The sequence below is a fragment of the Chinchilla lanigera genome, unplaced genomic scaffold (assembly GCF_000276665.1).
Source record: "Chinchilla lanigera isolate Chin_1 unplaced genomic scaffold, ChiLan1.0 scaffold00024, whole genome shotgun sequence".
Classification (NCBI taxonomy): Eukaryota; Metazoa; Chordata; class Mammalia; order Rodentia; family Chinchillidae; genus Chinchilla; species Chinchilla lanigera.
The window spans coordinates 2,321,420-2,346,852 of NW_004955425.1; the positions used below are offsets into that span (position 1 = coordinate 2,321,420).

The following is a 25,433-nucleotide window of genomic DNA, read 5'->3' on the forward strand; positions in this document are numbered from 1 at the left end:
GCCGGCTCCATGGGCTTCGGCGCACAGCGGCGCGATGATGATGGACGTTAACAGCAGCGGCCGCCCGGACCTGTACGGGCACCTCCGCTCCATCCTCCTGCCCGAGCGCGGGCTGCCGGACCTGAGCCCCGACGGTGGCGCCGATCCGGTCGTCATCTCCTGGACGCCGCACCTGCTGAACGGGGTCCCCGAGGTGACGGCCAGCCCCTCGCCCACCTGGGACGGGACCCCGGACAATGTCTCCGGCTGCGGAGAGCAGATCAACTACGGCAGAGCCGAGAAAGTTGTGATCGGCTCCATCCTGACGCTCATCACGCTGCTGACGATCGCGGGCAACTGCCTGGTGGTAATCTCCGTGTGCTTCGTCAAGAAGCTCCGCCAGCCCTCCAACTACCTGATCGTGTCTCTAGCGCTGGCAGACCTCTCCGTGGCCGTGGCGGTCATGCCCTTCGTCAGCGTCACCGACCTCATCGGGGGCAAGTGGATCTTTGGTCACTTCTTCTGCAACGTCTTCATCGCCATGGACGTCATGTGCTGCACCGCCTCGATCATGACTCTGTGCGTGATCAGCATTGACAGGTAAGGGCCCGGCCGCCCCGTCCCGGGTCTGGCCGCGGGTGTTCTGGCCGCTCAGCCTTGTGCTCTCGCCTGTGCTGGGAAGATCAAGGCTGACTTCACGGCGGGAGAAAGGGCTGAGCTTAAAATACAATCCCACACGCAGCAACCCTACAACTTTAATGACAGATAGCCTATGTACAGGCATCTTAAAAAAAAAATCCCGAAATGTTCTCATTTACTGTAGTAATAATTTTAAGACCAAAGTTAGAGTATTTTAAGCATTAGCAGTTCCACCAGGGGGTTCCTTGGCTTAGTTTTCAGAAGAGATCTGATGCTTTTTACTTGGTAAACCCTTGCTTTAATAAACCAGTTGAAAAACTCGCTTCGGATTGTAGGAGCAACTCTCTAGGCCAATGAAAGGACCTTGGATGGTTCCAGGAGTAGGGGTCCACCTGTCTTAAACGTTTTGTTGTTGTGATTGCCAATTGTGAATCCCGTTCTTGTGAGAGTCTGATTTCACTCTTTGGCAACGCTGTTGCTTTCTTGTCAGCTCCTTGATTGGATCCTTACTCCTTGTCAAAAAGGTAGGTTCTAGTTTTCTGCATCATATCCCTTGCGAACCGTCTCTTGGGAACTCCCTCAATGGAATAATCAAAACAGGGGTGCTGGAGAAAAATTGCAGCTTTGAGTGTCATGTTGAACTGGGAGACCTCCTGGTTTCTTTAGACTCTGACATTATAGGATTTTGAAATGAAGCTAAGAGTTTGACCCCAGAAATACTACGCAGCCAAAAACTTGAAGTCTGGTCTCAATGCTTTTCAAGCTCAGAACAATTCTGTTTCACGTGAAACTGAAGTATGAAACCGCAGTATTCACACCCAGAATTTTGCTGTTTTAAACCAGCACAGATTAATATCCTATGGGAGTTAATGGTACAGATAAACGTTGCTTTTTTTCTTAGTCTGCCTATAAAACCTCTAAGAATATAGACCTTTCAACATAAGAAAAACAATCGATACCTCACATTTAAAATGACTGCCTCAAAGAATGGTCCAGCATGTAACTGAGATTTTCCTCCTTGAAAACACTACTCTTTGTGGTATGTTGATATGTAAAACGTTTTGCTGTTTTACTGTTTGTTGAGGGTTTATAATTATTAAATAGAGAAGATAGGAAAGGAATTATTTTCAAGAAGAAAAAAGAAAAACATTGTAGTTTATTTAGTTATAGCTTTAGATTTAAAAAAAAAAGGTCGATCCTGCCATTTTATATTTCCCGAGCTTCTGACAGCAAATAAGGAATTATTTTAAGAATGGAGCATGAGCTGCCTATGTGGGAATATTGGCACCAAACTTGGCAGCTGAAGTTCTGAATTACTGTAGTCAAGAATGACAAAAACATATGCACTTACAGTCTGGCTGTGGCAGCAGGAATTAGGAGAGTGCACTCAGTGTACATAATAAGTATATACATAAATCGTAAGCACAGAGATCTGACTGCTCAACCAACCAAAACAGTGCTTCCTCATGAATGGAGGCCTTGTAAATGGAACTCAATGTAATAAAACAAATGACAATTTATGCCCCAAGTAGTGAATTTTTCCATGTAATAATTGATAAATGAAAAATGAGTAGCACACTGTGCTAACATGTCTCGTAAGACAAACAGTGCTCTTGTTCTTCTGGGCACATTCAGGTCCGTGTGAGGTCACCCTGTGAACCCTGTACCTGAACTGAAGTCATTGCTCACTGAGTGTGCAGGTGTGATCTGGCACTGGCAAGAATGTCCTGAGTACAGAGAAGAGGTTAATTCCTCTTGCCAAGAGGTTCTGATTTCTTCCTTAACTATATATATCCTTATGATTGTAGCAAATTATGGTAATATAAGCATGTAGATTTTTTTCTCATTTTTTTCTGATGAGAATTGCCCCATGATGACTTCCGCCTAAAAATAATTTTAGAAGGTCAGCATATCATTTCTTTGTATACAATGAAGAGTTGATAAAACTGAAAAAAAAAAACCAGGTTAATTCTTCTAAGAACATGCAAAATTAAAAAAGAGAAATGTATTTGATATCCAAGGTGAATTATTTCCAAAAAGAATGTTTCCTTCAGTTCTAATGCAGGCCATACCAGATGATATAAAATACGATATTAAAACATGAAAGGATTTAATCTTCATTCATTCCCGTATTCATTCCCTCTTGAGGACCTAATATAGGTTACAGTGTACTTTGCGCAGCACAATAAAAGCTGAATGACAGCATTCTTGTTTTTAAGTTTATTCTGCTGTATTGTGAAAGTTTGCATATCCATTGTGCCCCAAATGAAACCTCTGATTTTTTTCTTAACCACTCTCTCTAAGACTTCAGTTTTTCCTAGCCTTTTCTAATGCAAAGCAGTATTGTTCTTCACAGGCTTAAAATCTCCCACCTCCCACCCTTTTCATGTAATGATTCATATTCATTGAAAAAGTGGTAACCATTGGATGGGAACTCCTTATCTTTCCACCACTAACCGGTCTTTCCTGAATTATGCTCTTCTTTTTGTTTCTTTTCAGTTAAAAAGCAAGGTGACATTGTGTCCAAGTGAGGACCAAACCACCCGAACTTTACATTCCATCCCCTCACCTTCTCAAGAATGTTGTTCCCATATCGATTCCTCATCTCTGCTCTGTGTCCAGCTTTTCCTCTGTAGTAGGTCAACTGCAAACTTCTGTCTTGAAGAAGCCTTTTCTTTTGGCCTCCTTTCTCCAGTCAGTGCTCTGCTTCACATTTAAGCTTCTTCAGAGTCAGTGTCTGCAACCTGTCTTTCCCTTCTTACTTCTCAGAAATGAGTTTAGTAGTTGCCAGGCCTCCTGCAAAGTTTGAACTGGCCTTCCTCGCTCGACTTGTGCCCCCCTCCTCCGTCCGTTCCCTGTGAAGGTACTAGAATGGTCCATTTAAGATGTTTTTAAAGTGAGATAACGTTTAGATATACCAAAATACACAAATCTTAAATGTCCTATTCAGTCTGTGTTACCACTACTGAGCCAAGATATATGATGTTTTCATCCTAGAAAGTTCTCTTTTAAAAATAGAAGTCAAGTTACCTTTTATATATAGTTTCAAAACATGCAAAACAGTTCTATACGTTGCTTAGTGGAGCTTATGTAAGATATAAGAGTATAAAATCATGTAGAGGAGTGATGGTGTCAAATTCAGGAGAGTGATTATCTGTCTGCTGGGGTGGGTAGAGTGTGATCATTATTTGCACAAGCAACTATTTTGGGACTGTTTTGTTTCTTGATATCAGTGGTGGCTAAGTCTTGTTATTCTTTTATAACTTTTTGTATGATCAAATATATTTTAAAATTTATTTTTAAGAAATACGTATTGAAAAATGCACAACAGTAAGTGTGGAACTTGATGAACTCCCCCAAAGTAAATACATCCTTGTAATCAGCCATATCAGGAAGCAGAGTCTTGCCAACCCCGCAGAGAAGTTCCCTTTCCTTTCCCGGTCCCCGATGCCCCCAGATCATCCTTGTCCTAACTTTTAACATCACAGTGCGATTCTGCTTGGCTAGAACATCATTTTAGTGGAGTTGTATATCCTTTGAATCTGGCTTCTTATGCTCATTACTGTAAGATTCATCCATAGTTTTTAGTTTGTAGTGATTCCTTCATTTTTATTATTAAGTAGTATTCCAGTATATAAATATGCTATAATTTATCAGTTCACCTACAGCTGGACCTTTGAGTTGTTTCAAGTTTCTGGCTATTACCTGTCATGCTTCTCTGAAGGTGTATTTCTGTACAAGTCATTTTGTGGATATGTTTTAACTTCTTTTGAGTAAATACAAAGCTGGATAATAAGGTACGTTGAAGCATTTTAATTCTATGTATTCCCTCGCTCTTTTTGTATTATTGTTATCATTCATTTGAAGTCCACAGATTTTTAAAACCCACTACATATTTTTTTAAAACCATATTTAAAACTGCATTTTTAAAACCCACATCCTCCCTCCCCGCTTCCTTCCTTCTTTCCTTCCATACTGGAAATTGAACCTAGGGCCTCCTAACTCAGCAAAATCTACAGCCCTTCTTATTTGTTATTTTGAGACAGGATCTTGCTAAGTTGCTCAGGCTGGGGTCAAACCTGTGATCCTCCTGCTTCAGCCTCTCAGTACGCTTGGATTACAAGCATGCACTTCCATGCCTGGCTTTAAACAGTTTTTAAAATCAGTATTCATTCCCACTTACCAACATGTTTAGTTTTTGCTATTGCCCTTTACTTTTTCCTGTATTATAATACTTGCTTTCATCTGGGCTTCTTTTCTTCTGTCAGTTCAACTCCATTAACATTTTTCTTTTTCACTCAAAGTTTGCTGGTGAAAGATCCTATTTCTGCTTCCCTGGTAGTCTTAATTTTACCTTTATGTTGGAATACTTTTGTGGAGCATAGAATGATGTATTTGCAGTTTTCCCCAGTACTTTAAAACATTGTTCAGTTGTCTTAAGAATTCCATCATTGCTGTTGACCAATTAGCCATCATCTGACTCTTTTGAAGGCAAGAATGTTTTCCTCTGTCTGCTTTTAGGGTTTCTTCTTGTCTTTAGTTTTCACCAGTGTTTCTGTGATGTCCCTGGGTGTGGCAGTGTTGATTATTTTTTGTTGCTTATTTACTGTTAATCCCATTTTGGGTTCTTAGTGAGTTTTACGTTTGTGCATTGATATCTTCCATCAGTTTGTGCCTATCTCTTCAGACACTTTTACTGTTTCATTCTTTCTCTCTTCTGTGTCTTATCTCTTTATATCTTCTTATGTATCACACATATCTCTTAACAGTTTTTCACATATTTTCCATTTTACTTTTTTCTGTGTGTTTTAGGTTTCTTATTTTGGTGTTGGGGATTAAAACCTGGATCTCATACCATAGGCAAATATTTGACCACTGAGCTGCATCTCTAATGCTGTGCTTTAGTTTTGAAAATGTTTTTACCTGATTTCCAAATTATTAGTCATTTCTTCTGCTGTGTCTAACCTGTTATTCAATTTTATCTATTGAGTTCTTAATTTTAGTAATTATATTTTATAGTTCTAGAAATCTTTTTTCTAATTTTCTGGTGAAATTCTCTACTTTTTCATCTACTTCCTTCATCTTGTTAAATTCTGTAGTATTATATGTAGACTTTTTTTGGATATTAATTCCAGCACATGAATCACTTGTAGTTTCTTTGTGTGATCTGTTTTTTTATCCCTCTGGGTATTTTGATCTGTGTCATGGCATGACTGGTAAATTTTGACTGTATACTCAATATTTTGTATGAAAAACTGTAGATATTGTGAATGATGTTATTTTTCTCCAGAGAAAATAGCTACTGGTCAGATATATTTGGAAGATGATTATTTTAATCCTGTTAGAGACTAAGCTAACTGTAAGCTGTGTTTTAATTTTGATACAGCTCTGTCAGTGGCAGATGCTTCTGTCTGGAACGTAACTTTCGCAGAATTTCCAGTAAAAGCCTGGTGTTTTCTCAATGCCTTCTCCCTCTGGCTAGTTCAGAACTCCAGTTTTTCTCTTCAGAACTGTGAGACTAAATACTCCTACTGAAAACTTTTTGGGAATTTTCTGTATGGCTTCTTAGTTGCTTGCCCTACATGGTTTCAGAATTTACCAAATTTCTTGAAAGGAGTACCAGGTAAGTGCTAGGCTTACTTTTCTGCTCCTCCATTTTCACTGGGGTCTTGGCTTCTAGGGTGTGTAGCTTTTTGTCTCTGCAGTCCCAAGAGACTGCCAAAGGCTCTTCTGATGTTTTTGCTTCTTAAGAATCACTCTCTGATGATGCTCTTTGCTTCGATGCTCAGCCCTTTATCTTTCATTTCGTTTTAGCAAATAGCACTGAGAAAAGAGTGGCTGTGGAATTTTGATTTACTTTTCTGTGCTTTTTTCTTCTCTAGGAGTATGTTCCCTAAAGCCCTAGAGAACTCCGGTCAATGATACCTTCAAACATGGGTGTGTGTGTGCATGTGTATGTGTGTGTATGTGTGTGTGTGCGTGTGTGTGTATTTGTGCTTTATCCAGCTGTTTCAGTTTTCAGCACCATTGATCTGAAGCATCAAGAAATCCAATTATAGATAGAAATGGATGTGTGCCTGAAATATTTTAAACATTTTGACATGCAAATAGAGAAATAGCATGTAAATTGCCCGCTTTAAACCCTTCAGCGGTTTTCTTTTTCACTTGGACTCAGATTCAAACTCTTTAGCGTATCTAAATGGTCCTTGATTTGTCTCTGCCCTATTCCTCAGCATCTTACACAGCATTATATCTTGCTTCCTACTTTTCAGTCATATTGACTTTTATGTTTTCTCCCTCATACTAAATTTTCTCCTGCACTAGGCTAACTCCATGAAAAACCAGCAACTACTGTATTGTCATGTGCTGTATGACGTTGTTTCAGTCAATACCAGATGGTACATACAATACTAGGCTCATCAGATTATATCATGTAGTGGTGGTGTAGCCATCTTAGTTTGGGTATATTCACTTTATGATGTTTGTACAGTGATGAAATTACTTTACAGTGCATTTCTTAGGATGTTTCTCTGATTTGTGTTGTTACACAATGCATGACTATATTTGTTAAAATAATCTCATATTTGAAGTTCTGTTTGCTAATTATGTGATTTTTGATCCCAACTTGGAGAGCTTAACAACATTTTAATTCTTCAGATAAGCAATGATTAAGATGTCAGAAAAAATGCAAAGGATGACAAGGATATGGAAAAAAGGAAATGTTCATATATTTCTAGTGGTATTGAAAATTGATGAACCCTTCTGAAAGTAATTTGCTGTTGTCAAGTATTGTTGAGGATATATATCTATCATATATATATATAATGTTCCTTTTATTTTATTGTGAGAGAGACTCTTGCATATCAAAAACCTTCTACAGAAATGTGTACTATCCACCAAATTGAGGCCCCAAAACTTGCAATAATACATACCCATATCGTTAGCAGACTGAGTAAATCAGCTGTGGTACAGGTGCACAATAGAGTGGTTATCAAACTCGAATATGAATCAGAACCACCTAGAGATCCTGTTGAAACACAGATTGCTGATTAATTGAAGTCAAATTTTAGGCATCATACCAGTTTATGTATAAATACTTGTGTCACAGACATAATGCTTAATAGAAGAAGTGAAGCATGAAAGAATGCATATATGTGATTACATTCATGTAAAACTGAAGTGGCCCAACACCATGTTTAGGTATGTATAGGACTAAAGAGAAGAAAGGAAAATGTATATCATGAGAACTAGGGTAATGATTAGTTCTTGGTGACACAGTGATTGCCATTAGAGAGGCATACTTCTGAGATGGTATAATCTATTTCTTGATTGAGGGTTCATGAGGGTTCACTTTAAAATTATTGTTAAAAAAATTATTGTTAAAACATCATGTATATTTCAGCTACTTCCAAGCATATGCATTTTGTTTTATAATAAAAGACACAGAAGTATTTTTGCTGATATTTCACAAAGTGTGTTTAGATCTGTATCAGATTTATGATTAATTGGAGCAGGTGCACTTCTTTGTTTTAATATATCAGCAACCATTTGTTTCTAGCTTCATGTATGAGGGCAGGGGTCATCTTCGGGTTGTTCACAGTTACAGGAACTCTTGTGGCTTATTTCCAAGAGCTGTAATACTTAGTTCTGACTGGTGTCTGGCTGAAGTCTTGCTTCCTCGCCAGGTACTATGACTCATTCCCTTTGATGATCTGTGTTCTGATCTTGGCTTTAATTTTGCTGTGATCAGCAGTGCAGGGGCATTCTGGCTTCTCTAGATGGCCCTTCTTTTCGAAGGAAGTCATCCTTGTTCATCTCTAAAATTAATCTGTAGCTCTTAGATAAGTTTTAAGAATTGACAAAATCCTCTTCTAGCTTTGCTAAGAGAAAGTGAAATGGAAGAGAAAACTGGTCTTCTGCCCTGCTTTTCTGTAACACTTCCCAGAAACAACCTTAATTTTCTTCTTATGTTAACTAAGTGAAAGTAACACCTCAGGGGAGAAATGTTAACAGCTAATAGATATTTAATGTGTTATTGTTCACAGACTACTTCCACATGCAAAAATCTCCTTTCATCCTTACCACAGCTTTGTGAGGTAAGCATTATTATCTCCACTTGAGGTAGGGGGAACTTGAGGCTCTGAGAGCAGAAGTGACTTCTCAATATTATTAATCTTGCCCCATGTTTACAAATATAATGTTTACATTCATCAGGTTACTAAGTTCTTGTACCTGGCATATCTTTATTCTACTTATTTCCCTTTCCCCTGCCCTTCTTGTTCTCTTGGACCCCTTCCCATTGACAGGAGATCTATTCTCTTGTCACCTTCCCTGCATTAATGTGGTGCTGTTTATATTTAAAAATAATGTGACTTGTCTAAGGGCATGCACTTTATTTGGATGGAACTGTGTTCAAACCTATTCAAGCATCATGTGTTTATGTATATGTGCATATCTCCTTAAGGAAAATAATAAAAGTTTGAACGTAGGTCGTGATGAAGATAAATTCTGTCACTGGCCTTAAAAGAAATATAGAATTAGACTGGTGGTGAAAAGGCCAAAGAGTATCCCAGGCAAGAGAAGAGCAGAACATAAGGTGACTCAGCATATGAGTGAAGTCATACACAGGGAGCAGGGGCCACTTCTTGGAAACAGAATGGGAGAAGTCTGAATTCACCCCCTGTGGCAGATACTGCTGGTTGTGTATCCCAGCCTATATCCTCCTAGCAGGAATTCCTGTTTTTGACTGGAGTTACGGATGCTGAGTATAAAGACTACATATCCTGGCTTCCCTTGCAGTTAGGTGTGGTAAGGTAACTAAAGTTTGGTTCAGGAGATTTTAGTAGAAATATTCTCATTTCTGGGAGCTTCCTTTAAGACACTTGGTGTGTTTTTTCTTTCTTTTTGTCCTTTCTTTCATCCCATTGCCTGGAATATGAACACTAGATCTCTGGACATCTTGGTCAAGATGGATAACAAGAGCCATGCTTGGGAAGGAAGAGCAGTATGCTGAAAGGCTTGCTTGGACTCTTTCTGGAGGAAAGATGGTTGGGATTCTGGCTTTTTAACTGTCTAACAGATAATACTGTATTATCACTGTAGCTAAACTCAATCCCAGCTACTAAATTTAAGTACTTGTTTCTTCCTTCCCTTGCTTGTTTTCCCTACAGATGTTCATATATTCTTTCCTAGAACATTAGTGTGCGGGTATCACTGTGTCATTCTCTCTTGGGGGATAATGCTACAATTTTATGAGTGTCGTTTGTGCTACTTAAATTTCTAGATACTTAACACATCATATCTGTTCACAATATCCTTGACAGAGTATTTATTGTTTGCCATTGTTTCTGCTGGCCAAGGATGAATGAGACATATGTGAGCACTTTCAATACCATTCTCTAGGTGAGGAAGCTGAGGAAACTCACACACATTGCATGAGGCAGGAGCAGTGTCTGAATGCAAAACCTGTGCATGTTGTAACACCATTGTAGCCATTGCCTATTGTATGAAGAGGACTTTGTAGGATAGTTTTCAAGGCTTTTTATCATTTAGTTCCAGTTACTTACAGCTTTAATCTGACTAACTCTTCTGTGGGCATTCCCCTTTTTGGTTGCTGTATTAGACAGAACTAATGCCCTTCTCTTCCAAACTTCTTTCTTTTCCAAAGCTTTCATTCCAACAATGTTTCTTCAGTATTGCTTCTTCAATTTGTATTTACTGGTTTTGCTAGATTTTAGAGGGTCATTTTTAAACTTCTTGCCTAACTCTCCACTCTCACCAACTAATTGCCAAGTTCTGATAATTTTCCCTCCCCATCACCTCCCTGTTTAACCCATCTGCATCATCTTTTGGTTGGGTTACTCAGTGTACCTTCCCAGAGATCTCTCTGTCTCTATCCTTTGTCCATGTTAATGCAGAGTGTACAACCCTGGCTATATATTAACATCATCTGGGCAACTAAAAAAATAGCCATACTTGGTACTCCCATCCCAGAGATCCTTATTTCATTGGTCTAGGTGGGTCAGAGTATCATTATGTTTGAAAATAACTTGCAGGGTATTTTCACATGCAGCAAAAATCTCTGGATTTGGGTGATCATTACAACAGGAAAATGGGATTACATCCATGGTTCCCAATCTCATCTGCATGTTAGAATCACCTAGGAATCCTCCTCCACTCCTGCAAGGTTCCAAAGACTTGGCTGTACCCAAAACTAGTTAAATCACAGTCTGGCATTGAAATTCATGCATGTGTAGTTTTTGAAGCTTCCTGAAGTTTTGAAGTTTTTGAAGTCTGTTTGCTTTGTTTTGTTTTGTTTTTTGTACTGGGAGCTGAACTCAGGACCTGGCACTTGCCAGGCACGCTCTGTACCACTGAGCTATATACCCAGCCCACCTTCCTGGTCTGAAATGTGGATGAGTTTGGGCCCTGTTGATTATGCATTGTCCTGTTTCACACTCTTTGATGAGTTCCCCTATTCTTTGGAATAAGATCCTCAATTTTTAATGTAATCCATAAAAGATTGTATAATTTAGTCTTGGACTGTCTCACTAGAGCTGAGGTTGGCACACTTTTTTTCCATGAAAAACTAGGTAGTGATTATTTCAGGCTTGTGATCCATGCCATCTCTGTTTCAGTTCTCCAACTTTGCCATTTTGGTATGAAAGCAGCCATAGGTAATACATTAATGTATGGTTGAAGCTGTGTCCTAGTGAAACCTTCTTTATGGATACTGAAATTTGAATTTCATATAATTTTCTCATCTTGAAATAGTATTCTTTTAATTTTTTATAACTGTTAAAATATAAAAAGCATTCTTAGCTGGAGGCCTGTACAAAAACAGATTGGGGCCATATCTGGCCCTTTTGGTGTTTGCCAACTTTTACTTTTGATTCTATTCTTTCTTTCTTCTACCTACAACTAGCCATTCATCTATCTCCCTCTTCCCACTCTTATGTTTTACCAGCTTTGATCTTTTTTCATTCATTGATTTTTTGCTATTCAGAGCCTTAACAAGTCTCTTCATTTCACCTTTGGGATACTCTTCTACCTCTTTGGCTGGTTAATTCTTATCATTCTTCAGGTAGGTCCTCAATTAGAAATGACTATCTCATGAAAGCAGTCTTGGAATTCCTAGAGTATTTTAAACAGTCTAATAACACCTTGCCCTTTTTCTTCTTAGCAGTCACCTCAATTTGCAAATAATGGTTTGTGAAATCAACTGTAATGAATTTCATGATATTTGGGATACTCTACAGAGCAAAACCTGGGCCTTGCTTATTGGAGACTGTACCTCCAGGTCTGGCGGAGAATTTGGTGTGAAGTAGGTGTTAACTTTATCTTTGTGGATTGACTGTGGAAGAAAGGAGGGCAGGAATGAGGGAAATAAAGAATGGTATTTCTAATTTCTGAATCTAAACATCTGGCCTTAAGCTCTTATCCTCTAGATTTCTGCAACACTTTCCTCTTGACGATAGTGGAGAAGTATACTTGGAAAACCAAATTAGAATCAGGATGTTATTTGGTGAAAACAGAAGCAAGATGTAGGCAGTGAGGTAGTCCCAAAGGACAGTTCCATCAAGGCGTGGTAGACTGGTGAGTCACTTGCTGTGTTCCGAGCATAGGTAGTACACTGACAGTAACAAAATTGCCAGTGATGTGAAAACCCTAGCATCTTCAAGTTAGGAGTTGGCTCTTGTCATCGTTGCTGTGCCGTGGAGAAGGCTGAACGTGCAAGCAAAAGTAAATGAACTTTCAAGAGCTTTTTTCTTTCAGTGAAAACAGAAAAACATGAACACACATTTTGTTTTTTTGACGCATTGCATATATGCCAGGGGAAAATCTGTAGGCATCAAGAATGAATGTAATATCCAACTAAGGGACCAAATAACTGGCCATAGTGATACATTTATTAAGTGTATCCTATGTGCCAAACCCCATGCCAAGGTCTCCACAGCTCATTTAATTTTCTTGGTCTTCGTGAATGCTTTTACTCCACTGAAAGCCCTGTGTGCTGAGCTTCAGGAGTCTGGTGGAGGTTGAACAATTTTCTCGGACACACATTGGAAGAACAGGGTGGAATCAGGCTTGATTGGGGTAAGGCAGTCTGACTTCAGGTGTTTTGGGGAACCAAGGGTACTGATTCTTTGTACATAATCTATATAAGCTACGTCAAACCTGGACATTTTTTCTTGTCTTTCAGTTAATTATTGCTTTTGTTATTACAGTAGTGTAAGTGCATAGCATCTTATATAAAACCTTTCAGGCCAAACATATTTTGGAATTCAGAACTATATGTGTTCTGGACTCGCAACCAGAAACAAACCAAATGGTACCGACCGACAAACACCAAGACGCACGGACCACCAATTGGAATTTAGGACGAGCCTTTATTCCTGGCCAGGGACTGACTGAGAGCCTCCACGCAGGGAAGGATCAGACCAGTGCCCATCCGGGGATGACAGTAGCTTTTATACCCTAAAACTGCATCCTGTTTGGCAAACACATGTCACATCTGTAACAATGAGGGGACTCTTTTTTTTTTTTTATGGCCGGAACAGTACATTCCAAGAATCCGGGACGGGTAGAGCATTTACGGAAAGAACAATACATTTTGGGAGTCCAGGAAGGGCAGGGCGTTTACAACCAGTTTACAACCATACATTCCAGAAATGGTAAACATGAAGATCTAACCTCAGGGCAGGGGTGGGAACTGGGAATTAAACTAGAATCTTTGATGTCTGTGGTGGGGCTTTTACATTATGGAGTTCAAGAAATGTATTCTGCGAATATGTATTATATAACATCCTGTGATGGTTAATTTTAGATGTCAACTTGATTAGATTAAGGGATACCCAGATAGCATAAAGCATTTTTTCCTGGGTATGTCCTTCTGAAAGTGTTTGTAGAGAAGATTTGCTTTTGAATCAGTGGAATAAGTAAAAAAGGTATGTCCTCACCAAGGTGGGTAGACAATATCCAATTATCCGAGGGCCTAGGGAGAACACTAATGCAGTATAAATGCAAATTTACCTTCTCTTTTCTGGACTGGACACCTTTCTCTTGCCCTGGGAAACCAAAACTCCAGTTCGGTGGCCTCTGGCTCTGGGGAGTCATACCAGTGGCCCTGGGGTTCTTGGGTCCTCAGACTGAGAGTTACATCTTTGCTTTTTATAGTTCTGAGACCTTTGGATTTGGACTGAACCATGCTACCAGCTTTCTTGTCTCCTAGATGGCCTATTGTGGGACTTCTCAGCCCCCCAAATGTGTGAGGTAATACCTCACATACCATCTCATGAGTTCCAGTGTGTTGTACTGGTATTATGAGCTCCTGTACTAATCTTTCTGGAGATCCCTGACTCTTCATATTTTGGTACTAGGAGTAGATCTAGAGTAACACAGTTTTAAGGAAGAGTTTCCTAAATCAGTTTTAGGCTTTGTGGAATTGACTTCCTACCTACATAGACCTAAAAGTGGTGAGGTTTCTAGTTCTGATAGTACAGGAAGCAACCCTCACTACCCACTGGTCTTTTTGATACTTTGATCTTGAACTTCCCAACCTCCAGAACAAGGAAAAATAAATTTCTGTCCTTTAAAAATTGCTTAATCAGTGGTACTTTGTTACAGTAGCACAAATGGACTGAGACACACTTGCACTAGGGTCTGGGAGTGCATCCTATAAACACACCTATAAATAGTTGCATTTATTGGAAAACATACATTATAAATAACCGTATCAGCTCAAGTTTGATTTTATAGCCGGGTGGGTTTCCACCATTTTGATAGGCAATATAACAGCTCCTCTAAATATGTCTATGTCTTAATTCCAGAAAGTTATAATTATCTTACCTAACATAGCAAAAAGATATGTATTTAGCAAGTGGAATTAAAGTTACTAATCAGCTGAATTTCAGATAGAGAGCTACACAGGATTGTCTGGGTATATGCAGTATAATGACTAGGGTCTTAAAATGTGAAAGAGGAGGCAAGAGAGACATAGAAGGAGTTGTGACAGTGGACACGGAGGTTGGAATAATGTGATGTGAGTGGGATCCAGGTCACAGTTGCTGACTTTGAAAATGAGAGGGGCCATGCCAAGGAATGGAAGTAGCCCATGAAAGCTAGAAAAAGCAAGGAGGAAATGTGTTCTCCTTAGAGTCTCCAGAAAAATTGCAGTTTGTTGACGTTTTGATTTTAGCCTAGGGAGACCCATACCAGACTTCTGACTTTTATAACTATGGGATCTTAAATTCATGTGGTTTGTTTTTGTACTGGGCCTTGAACCCAGAACCTTAGCACTGAACTACATTCCCAGTCATTTTTTATTTTAAGACAGATCTTGCTAAGTCACTATGTTGCCCAGGTTCAAACTTGTGATCCTCTTGCCTCAGCCTCGCAGAGTGCTGGGATAGCTGGTGTGCACCAGCACTCCCAGCAAACTTATGTACGTTGTAGCCACTAAGTTTGTGGTAAATTGTATAGAAGGAATGGGACTCTGATATAACCAATTTAAGAAAAAAGTCTAATTTCAGAGCTCTTTGGGTTTCAGATTTATGGATGAGGAATTTTGCATCAGTACGTGGTTTTACCATGTATTAGGAACAGTGCTAAATTCACTTAATCCTTATAATAATTCTATGTGAAGATAATTTTATTATATTCTTACAGATGAGAAACATAGACTTCAAGAATTTAACAAACATGCCAAAGATTGTAGAACTGATAAAGGGCAGTTGGGACCTGAAGCCATAGGTTTTTATTTTATTATTTGCTTGATGGACTGTGGTCTTAGTTTTAGGCTACCCTTAAGCAATTGTGGGTATCCATATTTGAGGCTTGAATCTTTGACCAGTTCCAGGCACTCTACTTAGTGCTGGAGACAAGAATGGACAATTTAAAGATGAATACTGCCCAGGCTCTGGAGCCAACTGACTCTAGTTCAAGTCCCAAATTTTATATTTCTAGTTCTGTGATCACAGAGGTATCATTTAGCCTCTCTTCCTTCTCCCTCTCTTTATTCTTCTTCCATGCTGGGGATCAGACTTATGGCCATGTGTGTGCTAGGCAAGTACTCTATCTAAGTACACCCTATCCCCCTTAACTTCTTTGAGAGATACTTACCTGTTTCAGAGGTGATATTAATGAGTGCCTCATAAGTTTGTGATAGTTATACCGTATAGCATATAGGAAGCTTTCACTACAATCCTGGTTTGTACAGAGTGCTGATAAATGTGAACCATTCCAATGATTAGTGTTATTGTTATGTTAACATTATTTTCTCCATTTAGTAAGGACCGTATTGCTGTGCACAGAGGAGTCATATCTCCATAAAAATGTTTTTTGAATAATTCTCCTAAGTGAACCTTGTGAGGTCAAAATTAGACAGGAAACTCCATGATTTTATCCTCAGGGTTCCCTTTGTTTTGGTGGTGGTTGTAAGTATGGAATGTTCAGGATGCTTGTGTCCCAGCTGCCTGCATGTGCTTTTGTTTAGGAGCAGGACAAAGGAGGAGGCCTATCTGATTATCTGGTCTCACTGCCCTTAGGTTATTCCAGGGCATCCCCCATCTCAATGCATCAATTAGCTTTTGAATAAGGCTTAAGATGGGGTCATTATGGACTATCAGATCATTCCTTCACTGATTTTAGGTACAATGTGAGCAGTGAGCTCTGATAGAGAGGCCGAGTGGGGGAGGGAGGAGAAGGGAGGAAGGAAGGAAGGGAGAGGAGATGATAGAGACAGAGAGCAAGGAAGGATAGAGGGAGATGACTGTATGCCTGAGGAAGCTAAAGAAGATGATGATGAGATCTATTTACTAAGCAAATCCTTATTGTTTACCTACTAGATGCTAAAGTATTGTGGTATGCAAGAAAGGAAAATAAAGACAGAGCCCCTCTTTAAGTCTTTTGGATGTAATCTAGTTGAGAGTAAACTAGGATTATTTTATTCACATTATCAGAACATTTGGTGCTTTAAAACGTTGTTCATAGATGCTGCTTTACAGTTAATTCCTGTGTGAGATGACCTTTCTTGAAGGAGTTATGAGTCATTTAGCTTCTGGTTGTAAACAATTGGGGTTTTTAGCTCATCTGTCAGTGAAGTCCAGGCAATCTGATCTGTTTTCAAACAGCATTTCTTTGCCTGGAGAATTCCTAGGGATTGCTATAAAATGGTAGCCCCTAGGTCAGATATAACTGCACACTGTTCTGTTATGTGTAGAAGTAAAGTATGCCAATCTCTAGTGCTAAGCATCTGTGGGCCTTTGGGAAACATCTATAATGCTTCTATTTGGGGAGCATTATTATTGTCCATTTAGCCATTTGCATTATCACTTTCATCGTGGTCTCTCTTCTGATTAAAATTCTAGAGCATTCTATATTTCTGGGCATTCTGATAATACTTTCCATTCTTTCAGAGAGGAAGCTGGATAGTTTTCTTTCTTCCAAATGGTTCCTTCATCTGGAACATCAGGCAGAACCATTCACCTAGCGGGGGCTATTGATATTCATGGTGGAACAGGGGGAGGCTTAAAGTGTGTGCCCTGACTCAGCCATAATCAATCTGGTCCAGCTGCCTGAATATTTCAGAGTTTTATTTTTGAGAGATGCGTATTCTGTATATTTGGATTGGACGTATCTCTTCTGTTCTCCGTAAAGACCTTTGAAAATTCTGTGCTAGTAAATGGGTTGCTTGTGCCTCCCACTTGACAGCTTCCTGGGTGCTGTGGCCCCTCCCACTTCCTTTTCTGAGCCGCAAAGGTGACAACTCTACTATTCACTTCTTAACATATTAAAATCACATTTTATTTCTATGGGAGTCCTAGGGAATGCATCTGTTTACTTCTTCAGTGGTTACTGGTTATCTAATCTGTGTTGGTTACACTTCTGTCCTACATAAAGCATATAAATTCTTCACTCTTTTGGAACTTATATTTCAGTAAAAATAAATAGACAAGAACTAAATAATTTAAAATATGTACAAGTGCACATGTGCACACATACACACACACACACACACACACACACATTAATTACTATGAAGTACCACAGAGAGAATTAACATAGAGTGGTATCTTACAGTGAATGATGATGGAAGGCCCTTCTAAGGAGGTGACATATAGACTGAGATGTAAGTGAAATAAAGGACCTGGGTGTGTGGACCTTGATTCAAAAGAAGACCCTTCCAGACAAAGGCAATAGCTGATGTAAAGGTCATGGACCACTATGATTAAATAGAGGGATCAAAGCAAAACCTGGGGAGGGATGAGATTAGCGAAGTAGTCAAAAATTATATTGGGTCTCAGACTAAGTAAAGAGTTTGTATTTTATTATAAGTAAAGTTCCTGGAAAGTTTGGAGGTCATTGTGGCATGGTCTCATTTATCATTCTAATTGTTTATTGTGATACTTTGTGAAGAGTGAAATTAAAAGGGGTGAAAATGAAAACTGGGAGACTAATTGGAAGACTTCTGGAACGAATGAAGCACGAGGTTGCATTAAATTGGGAACAGTGATGATAGAGACAAGTGGAGATGATTCTGGGTTTGTCTTGGAGGCGGATTAACAGGATAGGATGAACTGGGTGTGGGGGTGTGTGGGGGTTTTGACTCTTGTAATTTTGGCTCAATCAATTCAGTAGACAATGATGCTGTCTACTAAAAGGCAAAAACAGATTTGAGTTATATTTTGAATATTAAGTTCGGTGTCAGTAGACATGTGGATACAGGAGTTTACAATTCCATTGAATTCTAAAGTAAAGACTAAAGATACAAACTTGGGTGTCATTATAAATAATATTTAAACATGTGGTGTGTGAAAGAACAGAGAGGAAAAGGTATTTGGATACCAAACCTCGGGGAAAGAAAACATTGAAAGGTTAGGAGAAGGGGAGACACCAAAGTTTATGAAGGAATGGTCAGTGAGGTACGAGGAATATCTGGAGATTGTGGCATCATGCACATTGAGGGGAAGCTATTTTGACAAAGCTGGAGTGCAGTCAGTTTGGTGACCTGGAAGTGGTGGGAGGTCTAGGAAGAGTGGTTGAGGTGAAATAGTGGGATGGAAGTCAGGTAGAGGGAGCTGAAGAATGAGTGGGGGAGAAGTGGAGACAGCAACGAGAAACGACTCTTCCAAGAGGTTTTGCTTATAGGCAAACCTGGGAGGCAAGGGACCTAAATTTCAGCCCTGCATTTGCTGCAGGTTATTTATGTATGCTTCTTAAATTCCAGTAGAATGCACAAAATCTTTGACTTTGTTTTTCCCTTCTGCTTCCAGACGCAAACTTCCTGGCAAACATTCTACTTGAATAAGTGAAGGGTGAACTAATGAGTATCTACTACAGCAGAAACATTTCAGGCTTGAGACCATGTCTGATATCTTCCAAAGGCTCATTCATGAAGGTTATAATGCAAAAATATTCCAAAATGAATAAATGAGTCTCATAAACATCAAAGTAGAGAAAGGAGGCTGGAGTTAGGAAAGGCCAGACATGGGACTGCTCAGACCAAGGTTTCTATAGCAACGGGGGAGATGGGACGGGGGTCCCAGGGAACAGACAGCTCTGTTGAGGCAGAAAAACCAAGGGACAGGGTATCGGCCCTTTCAATTTGTCTCTGACTCTCTAATGTAACCTTGCATAAGTCACTATACCTTATCCCTAAACATCACTCCTCATGGTGATAGGATTGTTTCTGCAGAATTAATATGAAGAATTAATGAGTTTATTTCCATAAAGAGTTGAGCTGAGGACCTGATTTATTTAAAATACCCATGATAGTAGCATGGTTTTCTGTGCTATTGGTAGTATTATTCAATACTGAGCTGCACTGTGTTCTACCAGTCAGTCAGCAAGTCTGAAATTAGAGAGCTGTTTAAATGGGAAGATTCACTGATGGCCCTGTGGAAATCTCCTTTCATCCGAACAGGAATAAGTAAATCAAGTTTACCTTTAGAAAAAGCTTATATAGGGTATTGATGAGAATTCATGAAATGCTGTTCTGCTCTCAGTACCACCCTTCCTGCTGGTCAGTGTCAGAAATGGGGATGAAAGGCTATTCTGTGGCCAGTTAGATGCCGCTTGAGGCAAATTATGAACTTGAATTCATTTATGTTGAGGTGGGATACGTGGGTCACTTAGTGTTATAGTTTAGGTCTAAAATAGCCCCCAAAGCCTCATTTATTTGAAAGGTGATTGGTTGGATTATGGATTGCATTATGGCACTATAGCAGACTGGCTGTAACGAGGTGGTTCTCCTAGGGGGTGACCTGGAAGGTCATCTCCCTTCCCAGCTCCTCCCTTTTCTCTTTGCTTCCTTTCTGCCATAACATGAACAGTGTTCCTCCCTCCAGTCCTTTCCACCATGCTGCTTCTGCTTCCTGGAGCCAGCTGACCACCCAAGGTATAAGACTATTGCAACACGAGTCAAAATAAGCCTCTTCTCCTTTAAATTGCAGGTGCCAGGTATCATGTCTCAGCAGTAAGGAAGGTGACTGGGACACTTGCGAAAGCTGATAATTGGTGTCCTCTACCATTTTAGCTAATGGAGAAGGAAGGGTCATGGAGCATCACTGCGCCTCAGGTAGCATCTTGTCTCTGGCTTTGGTATGTTCCCTGTCCTTCCTGCTGTTTTCATGCCCTCTCTTGCTTTCATGCCCCGGACGTGCTGTTTCCTCTGCCTGGGATGCTCATCCTGTGTCTGCCTATTTTCTGAACATATTTTGAGATTCAGCCAAAGTGTCACGGTCTTTAGGAAGCTGTTCCTGGGTTACATGACCCTCCCACTCTCCCTCAGGGCACTTCAAGCTTCCTTCTTTGTCATCATCATCATCATATTAAATTATAATCACTTATACTTCTGTGTCCTCTGTACCCCAAGAGTTGAGGTCCTTGATGGCGAGGGCATTTTATTCATCTCTGTTTTCTCCCAGTTCCTATTGGATGTGGATGAGTGTACATATTTCTTGAATGAGTGACTGAGTAAAATGATTTTAAAAGAAAAGCTAGTGTAACTGACTATCTCTTGAGTATAAGACACCTAGGCAAGGGAGAGTGGAAAGGGACGTAGAAGCCCCACCATTGATGATACAGTTCTGCCTCGGTGGGCTTGTGTCCTTCTCCTGTGAGTGTGGATCTTATCACAGCTGTCAGGAGCATTTTCTCTGTGGCTTTGAAGACACAGCTTTGCTTAACATGATTTATGAAGACACTACTGATTTCATTCCCAGGATGTTCTGTCATTAAGATCTTTCTATAAGGGCAGTCAGTAACAATGGGGTTTTCTCTACGTATCTCATTATTGGAATATTCCCAGCAGCGTTATTGAATTAGCTTCCAAGCCCCAGAGGCACGACTAGGTAGTGGGAATAGTACAGTTTGATCCAGTATAGCCACAGATATTTCAAATATATTTGCACAACATGGGAAGTCATGTGATGAACTCTTGCCTTAGCTCCATATCCTTCCAAAATATACACTGTTGTCATACCTTGACTGAATCAGAGGTATTTTTATAATTCTACATTTGTTCTTCTTTTGACTCTCCTTCCAGGGAAAAGACTCCACCTTAGAAAATTCCTAGGAAATGTTATATTCTCCTTAAATGTCATGTATATGCAGCTCTGTGACACACTGTAAAAATGGCCCCAAATTCTTCCCATTCCTATATGCATAGTCCTTTGAAGTGTGGTAAGATGCCTTTCCCACTTTTACTCTAGGCTTGGCCCTATAACCTGCTTTGACTAATATGATTTTGCCTGATGTGATATGAGGAGAGACTTGAACAGGGATGTGTCTGTCTTCTTTTGCTGCTTTTTGATGCAGCTAGGATAGAATGAAGAAGCCAGGATAGAGTAAGAGACCCATAGCCTAGTCATGCTGTTTCCTCAGCTGCCAGATGCTGATCAGGTGAACGAGATTATCGTAAATTATTCAGACACCAGAAAATGTATCACCTGACAACAGAAATGTAACAAAACCTAGATGAGATGAGCTGGACTTGCCTAGATCAGGACCGTCTGTCTAGCTGACTCACAGAATAGCTGGCTGAAGAAATAAATGGCAATTGTGTAAGCCGCAGGGTTTGAGTGTAGTTTGTAACATTGTGAAAGCTAAGTGGTAGCAAGCCTTTAGTGAATTTACCCTCCTCTCTTCAGAATTCCTGTTCCCATATTTATTTTTTTCACATTGCAGCACAATGTCCATCATGTTCTCAGATGCTGTTTATGAGTCTGCCTCTGCAGTACACCTTGGATACGTCAAGGATGGGAGCAATGTGTGGAGGACAAATAGGATTTGCGCACCTAAGGCTTAGCTCAATCCAGGCACCAAAATGCGCTTCAGCAATGAAGACAGGCCAGATGAATGTGTGCGGCTTAATTGGGATGTCTTTAAGTCTTGGCTTCTCTGGCCCCAATAGCCCCTTTACTTATTTCCTTCCAATTCCTATTTGGATATATAAAATCTGATGCTGGCTATAGTTTTGAAAGTTTGTGTTTTCGCATTCTCATTTGCAGTTATCTTTTACCCATCCTTGTAATTTTTTCATGTACCTCAAGCTTCTAGTTCCCCGAGTTTTTTAAAAATAGGATTATGTAGTCATAAAATACACCAGCCAAAATGAAGCCTTCTGACAAGAATCCAAGTTTCCTTTTTCTAAATTACATTTTTCAAATGACGTTATGTGATGATTGATTTTTATTTTATTTAGATTTGATTTTATTTTCAGGCCAAAGTTTCATATTTTCAAAATGAACAATTTTTCCACTGAAAGCTATTAATTTCATCTTGTCTAAGGTGGTAAATTTTCAGACAAATCCATTTAATGTGTCACTTTAGTAAAAATTGCTTGTCAGTTTTTGGCATTTTGAACACTCCAGGAAGTCACACGAGGAGGCTCCCAGAAGCAGAATGAGGGAAAAGAAGGTAACTCAGGTAACAGTTGTTAACAGCCTGGTAAGAAATACTTGTTAAGTGAATGCCCAATGCGTGATTAATAATAAGTGTTACTATTTATTAGCCAAACCCTGAGCTATGTGCTGAACGTCTCATTTAATTATCTCATCAACCTCATGTGGCAGGCTCTATTTTACAAATAAGTAAAAGCTTAGAAAGTGTAATTGGGTTGTCTAGGGCAATCTGGCACCTGGAGTCAAACCCAGGTGTGTCTGATTTCATAGCTGATATTTTATTTTATTTATTTATTTATTTTTTATTTTATTTTATTTTATTTTTTTTGGTTTTTCTCCGGTACCGGGAACCGAACTCATGACCTGGCGCTTGCCAGGCAGGCGCTTTTGCCGCTGAGCTAAATCCCCAGCCCCTCATAGCTGATATTTTAACTCTTAAGATTTGCAAGGAAGGTAATGGAAAACATTATTTACAGTACAGCACATAGCCTTTTTAAAGATTAAAACCCAAATAACATATCTAGCCAGGAAAGATCATCTAGGGGCACGAAGTCTTTGGAGACAGGAACATCTTACTCATTTCTCTTTGCTTGAAATATTCTCTCCACTAGAGGGTAGGGCTCACCTTGGTGTATATTATATGTGGGTCCACATCTATTCATGGCTGCCCAGAAGTTCCAGGCTTCGTATTCATGAGGTCAGATTTTCTACAGAACTATCAGAAAAACCTCAGAGAATGTTAAAGTGAAGGAACTTGTTACATCACCATGACTACTCTCTAGCAGTCTTGGCTCTGCGCTCTTCCCGGAAAACTGAGATGCTTTCTGGTGTCTGGCTGGATGTGGCCAATGGAGAGAGAGCCCAGGGAACGCTATCAGAGTGGGGAGGTGTGTGGAGGGTGGGGTCAACCACGCTGCCATCGTGTAGGGCTACCTTGTACTCTCTGCCCGTTGACTGAAGTCATTGTTCCTGTCAGGGTGGCCCTCGCTGTGTGACTGCTTCCTTCTGAGCCCTGTACCTTCTCCTTCCTCCCTTCTGTGAGCCTAGGACTCTGATCATTTTCTTGTTGCCGAAACTCTGTAGTTTTTCTACTTCTGGTTTATATCTCTATAAATAGTCTCCTTGAATTGTCCTAATTTGAGTTGCAGTTTATTTCTTGCTGGAACTGTCATGGATAGAGAATTTTAGAGATTTTATAGTCCAAACTTCACACTCTTTTCTATGAAAAGAGAACCAAAGAAGAGAGAAAGTAATTGCTTGCTTGAAGCAGCTATTGAGTAGCATAACCAGACCTGGGAGGACACATCAGACTCATTTCTTGTCCAGTGAGCCTTCTGTACACCCTGATGAGGAAGGACCAGTGAGTGAAATGGCACGTTCTTTGGTGTGTGTGTATGTGTGTGTGTATAGTATCTCCATGGGGCCAAGTCTTCCTATAATGACTTTTACTCAAGCCATAGCTCAGTTGTACTTGGGCAACTTCTCAAGTATGAGTTTTTTTCTTATTTTGGGTGTTCTAGGATAAAAAAAAATGAGTGAGCTTCTGTGTTAATTTGTTACACATTTACAAGAACTATAGGGAGATAGTTTGTGAGTGCAGTTAAAGCCTTGCAAAACCAGTGGTTTTAGCTATTTAGGAAATGCAAGGCATTCATGAGTTTAATACCATTCACAAACCAAAATGGTAGTGAATCAGGATCTTACCATTAAGGGAAGAATATTATCACATTGTTTATTACTACAGTTATTGAGTGGTATTCAAGTTTGGATTACTGAGGTTGACTGTTGCCAATGTACTGGCACAAGATAAATAGGCAGTGCATATTTGCTGAATGAATGAATGTTTATGTAGTTGGTGAGTGGAAAATAGTAGTTTAAACTTAGTGGAAGCATATAGTCCACGGAGAGCAATACTTCTCTGAATTCTGAGGCATTCTTTGTTGGCTGTTTGGAACATGATTAAACTAACCAGAATTTTGTTGATACTTTTTGGTACTTTATTTTTGTTTTAAAAATAAAAGGAGGAAAACATTAACAGACAGACAACCTTTTACAAAATAGCAAAAGAACAGTACAGACAATACAGAGTTACAAACAAAGTGATAGGAAATTAACAGTGTTTGTTGTATTGCATATTGATATCTTTGAAGTGGTTTCTCATGAAAACAAATAGAGACATGCAATACTGATCAATCAAAGACTCATTAACAGTTTCTTTCAGCAAAGAAATAGAAGACAGTAGATCAACTATGTTAACTATCCTATATATACATACATACAAAATTTCTCCTTTCCCTTCTATTTTCCCACATCCCAGTTGCCCTTTACCCTTGAGCGTTTTCCTATCATTTCACAATGTCTATCATACCTCTGAGTTTATATTAACACTTTCAGGTTTTACACTAGTGAGACAATGCGGTACTTGCACATGCAGGTCTGATTTATTTCACTTATGAGTATGGTCTCTAGTTGTGACCATTTACCTATAAAAGCCTCAAGTTTATCTTTCTTTATAGTTGAGTAATATTCCATTATATAAAAGTACCACAATTTTCTTATCCAATCCTCCATGGATGGACATTTGGGTTGCTTCCACAATTTAGCAATTACAAATTGTGCCACTGTTAGCATAGGTGCACATATATCACTGAGATATGATGTTTTTAGATCTTCTTGGAAAATACCCAGACAGGGAATAGCTGGGTTGAATGGGACCTCTAGTCTTCATTTGCTGAGGAATCTCCAAACTGATTTCCACAGTGCTTTCACCAGTTTGCATTCCCACTAGCAGTGGAGAAGGGTTCCTATTTCTCCACAGCCTCGCCAGCATTTGTTATTTGTTTGATTTCTTAATGCTAGCCATTCTTACTGGGGTAAGGTGGAATCTCAGTGTTGTTTTAATTTGCATTTCTC

General features: G+C 39.5%; 1 protein-coding gene across 3 annotated transcripts in view; it reads left to right on the forward strand.

Annotated features, from left to right (window-relative positions):
- Htr7 (5-hydroxytryptamine (serotonin) receptor 7, adenylate cyclase-coupled) overlaps positions 1 to 25,433 on the forward strand; it is a gene marked incomplete at its 5' end in the record, with an annotated part of 99,001 nt that continues 73,568 nt past the window's right edge. For all 3 annotated transcript variants that reach the window (XM_005385841.2, XM_005385842.2, XM_005385844.2), the window contains 1 exon segment: positions 1 to 579. In XM_005385841.2, coding sequence (XP_005385898.1) covers positions 35 to 579 — 545 coding nt within the window.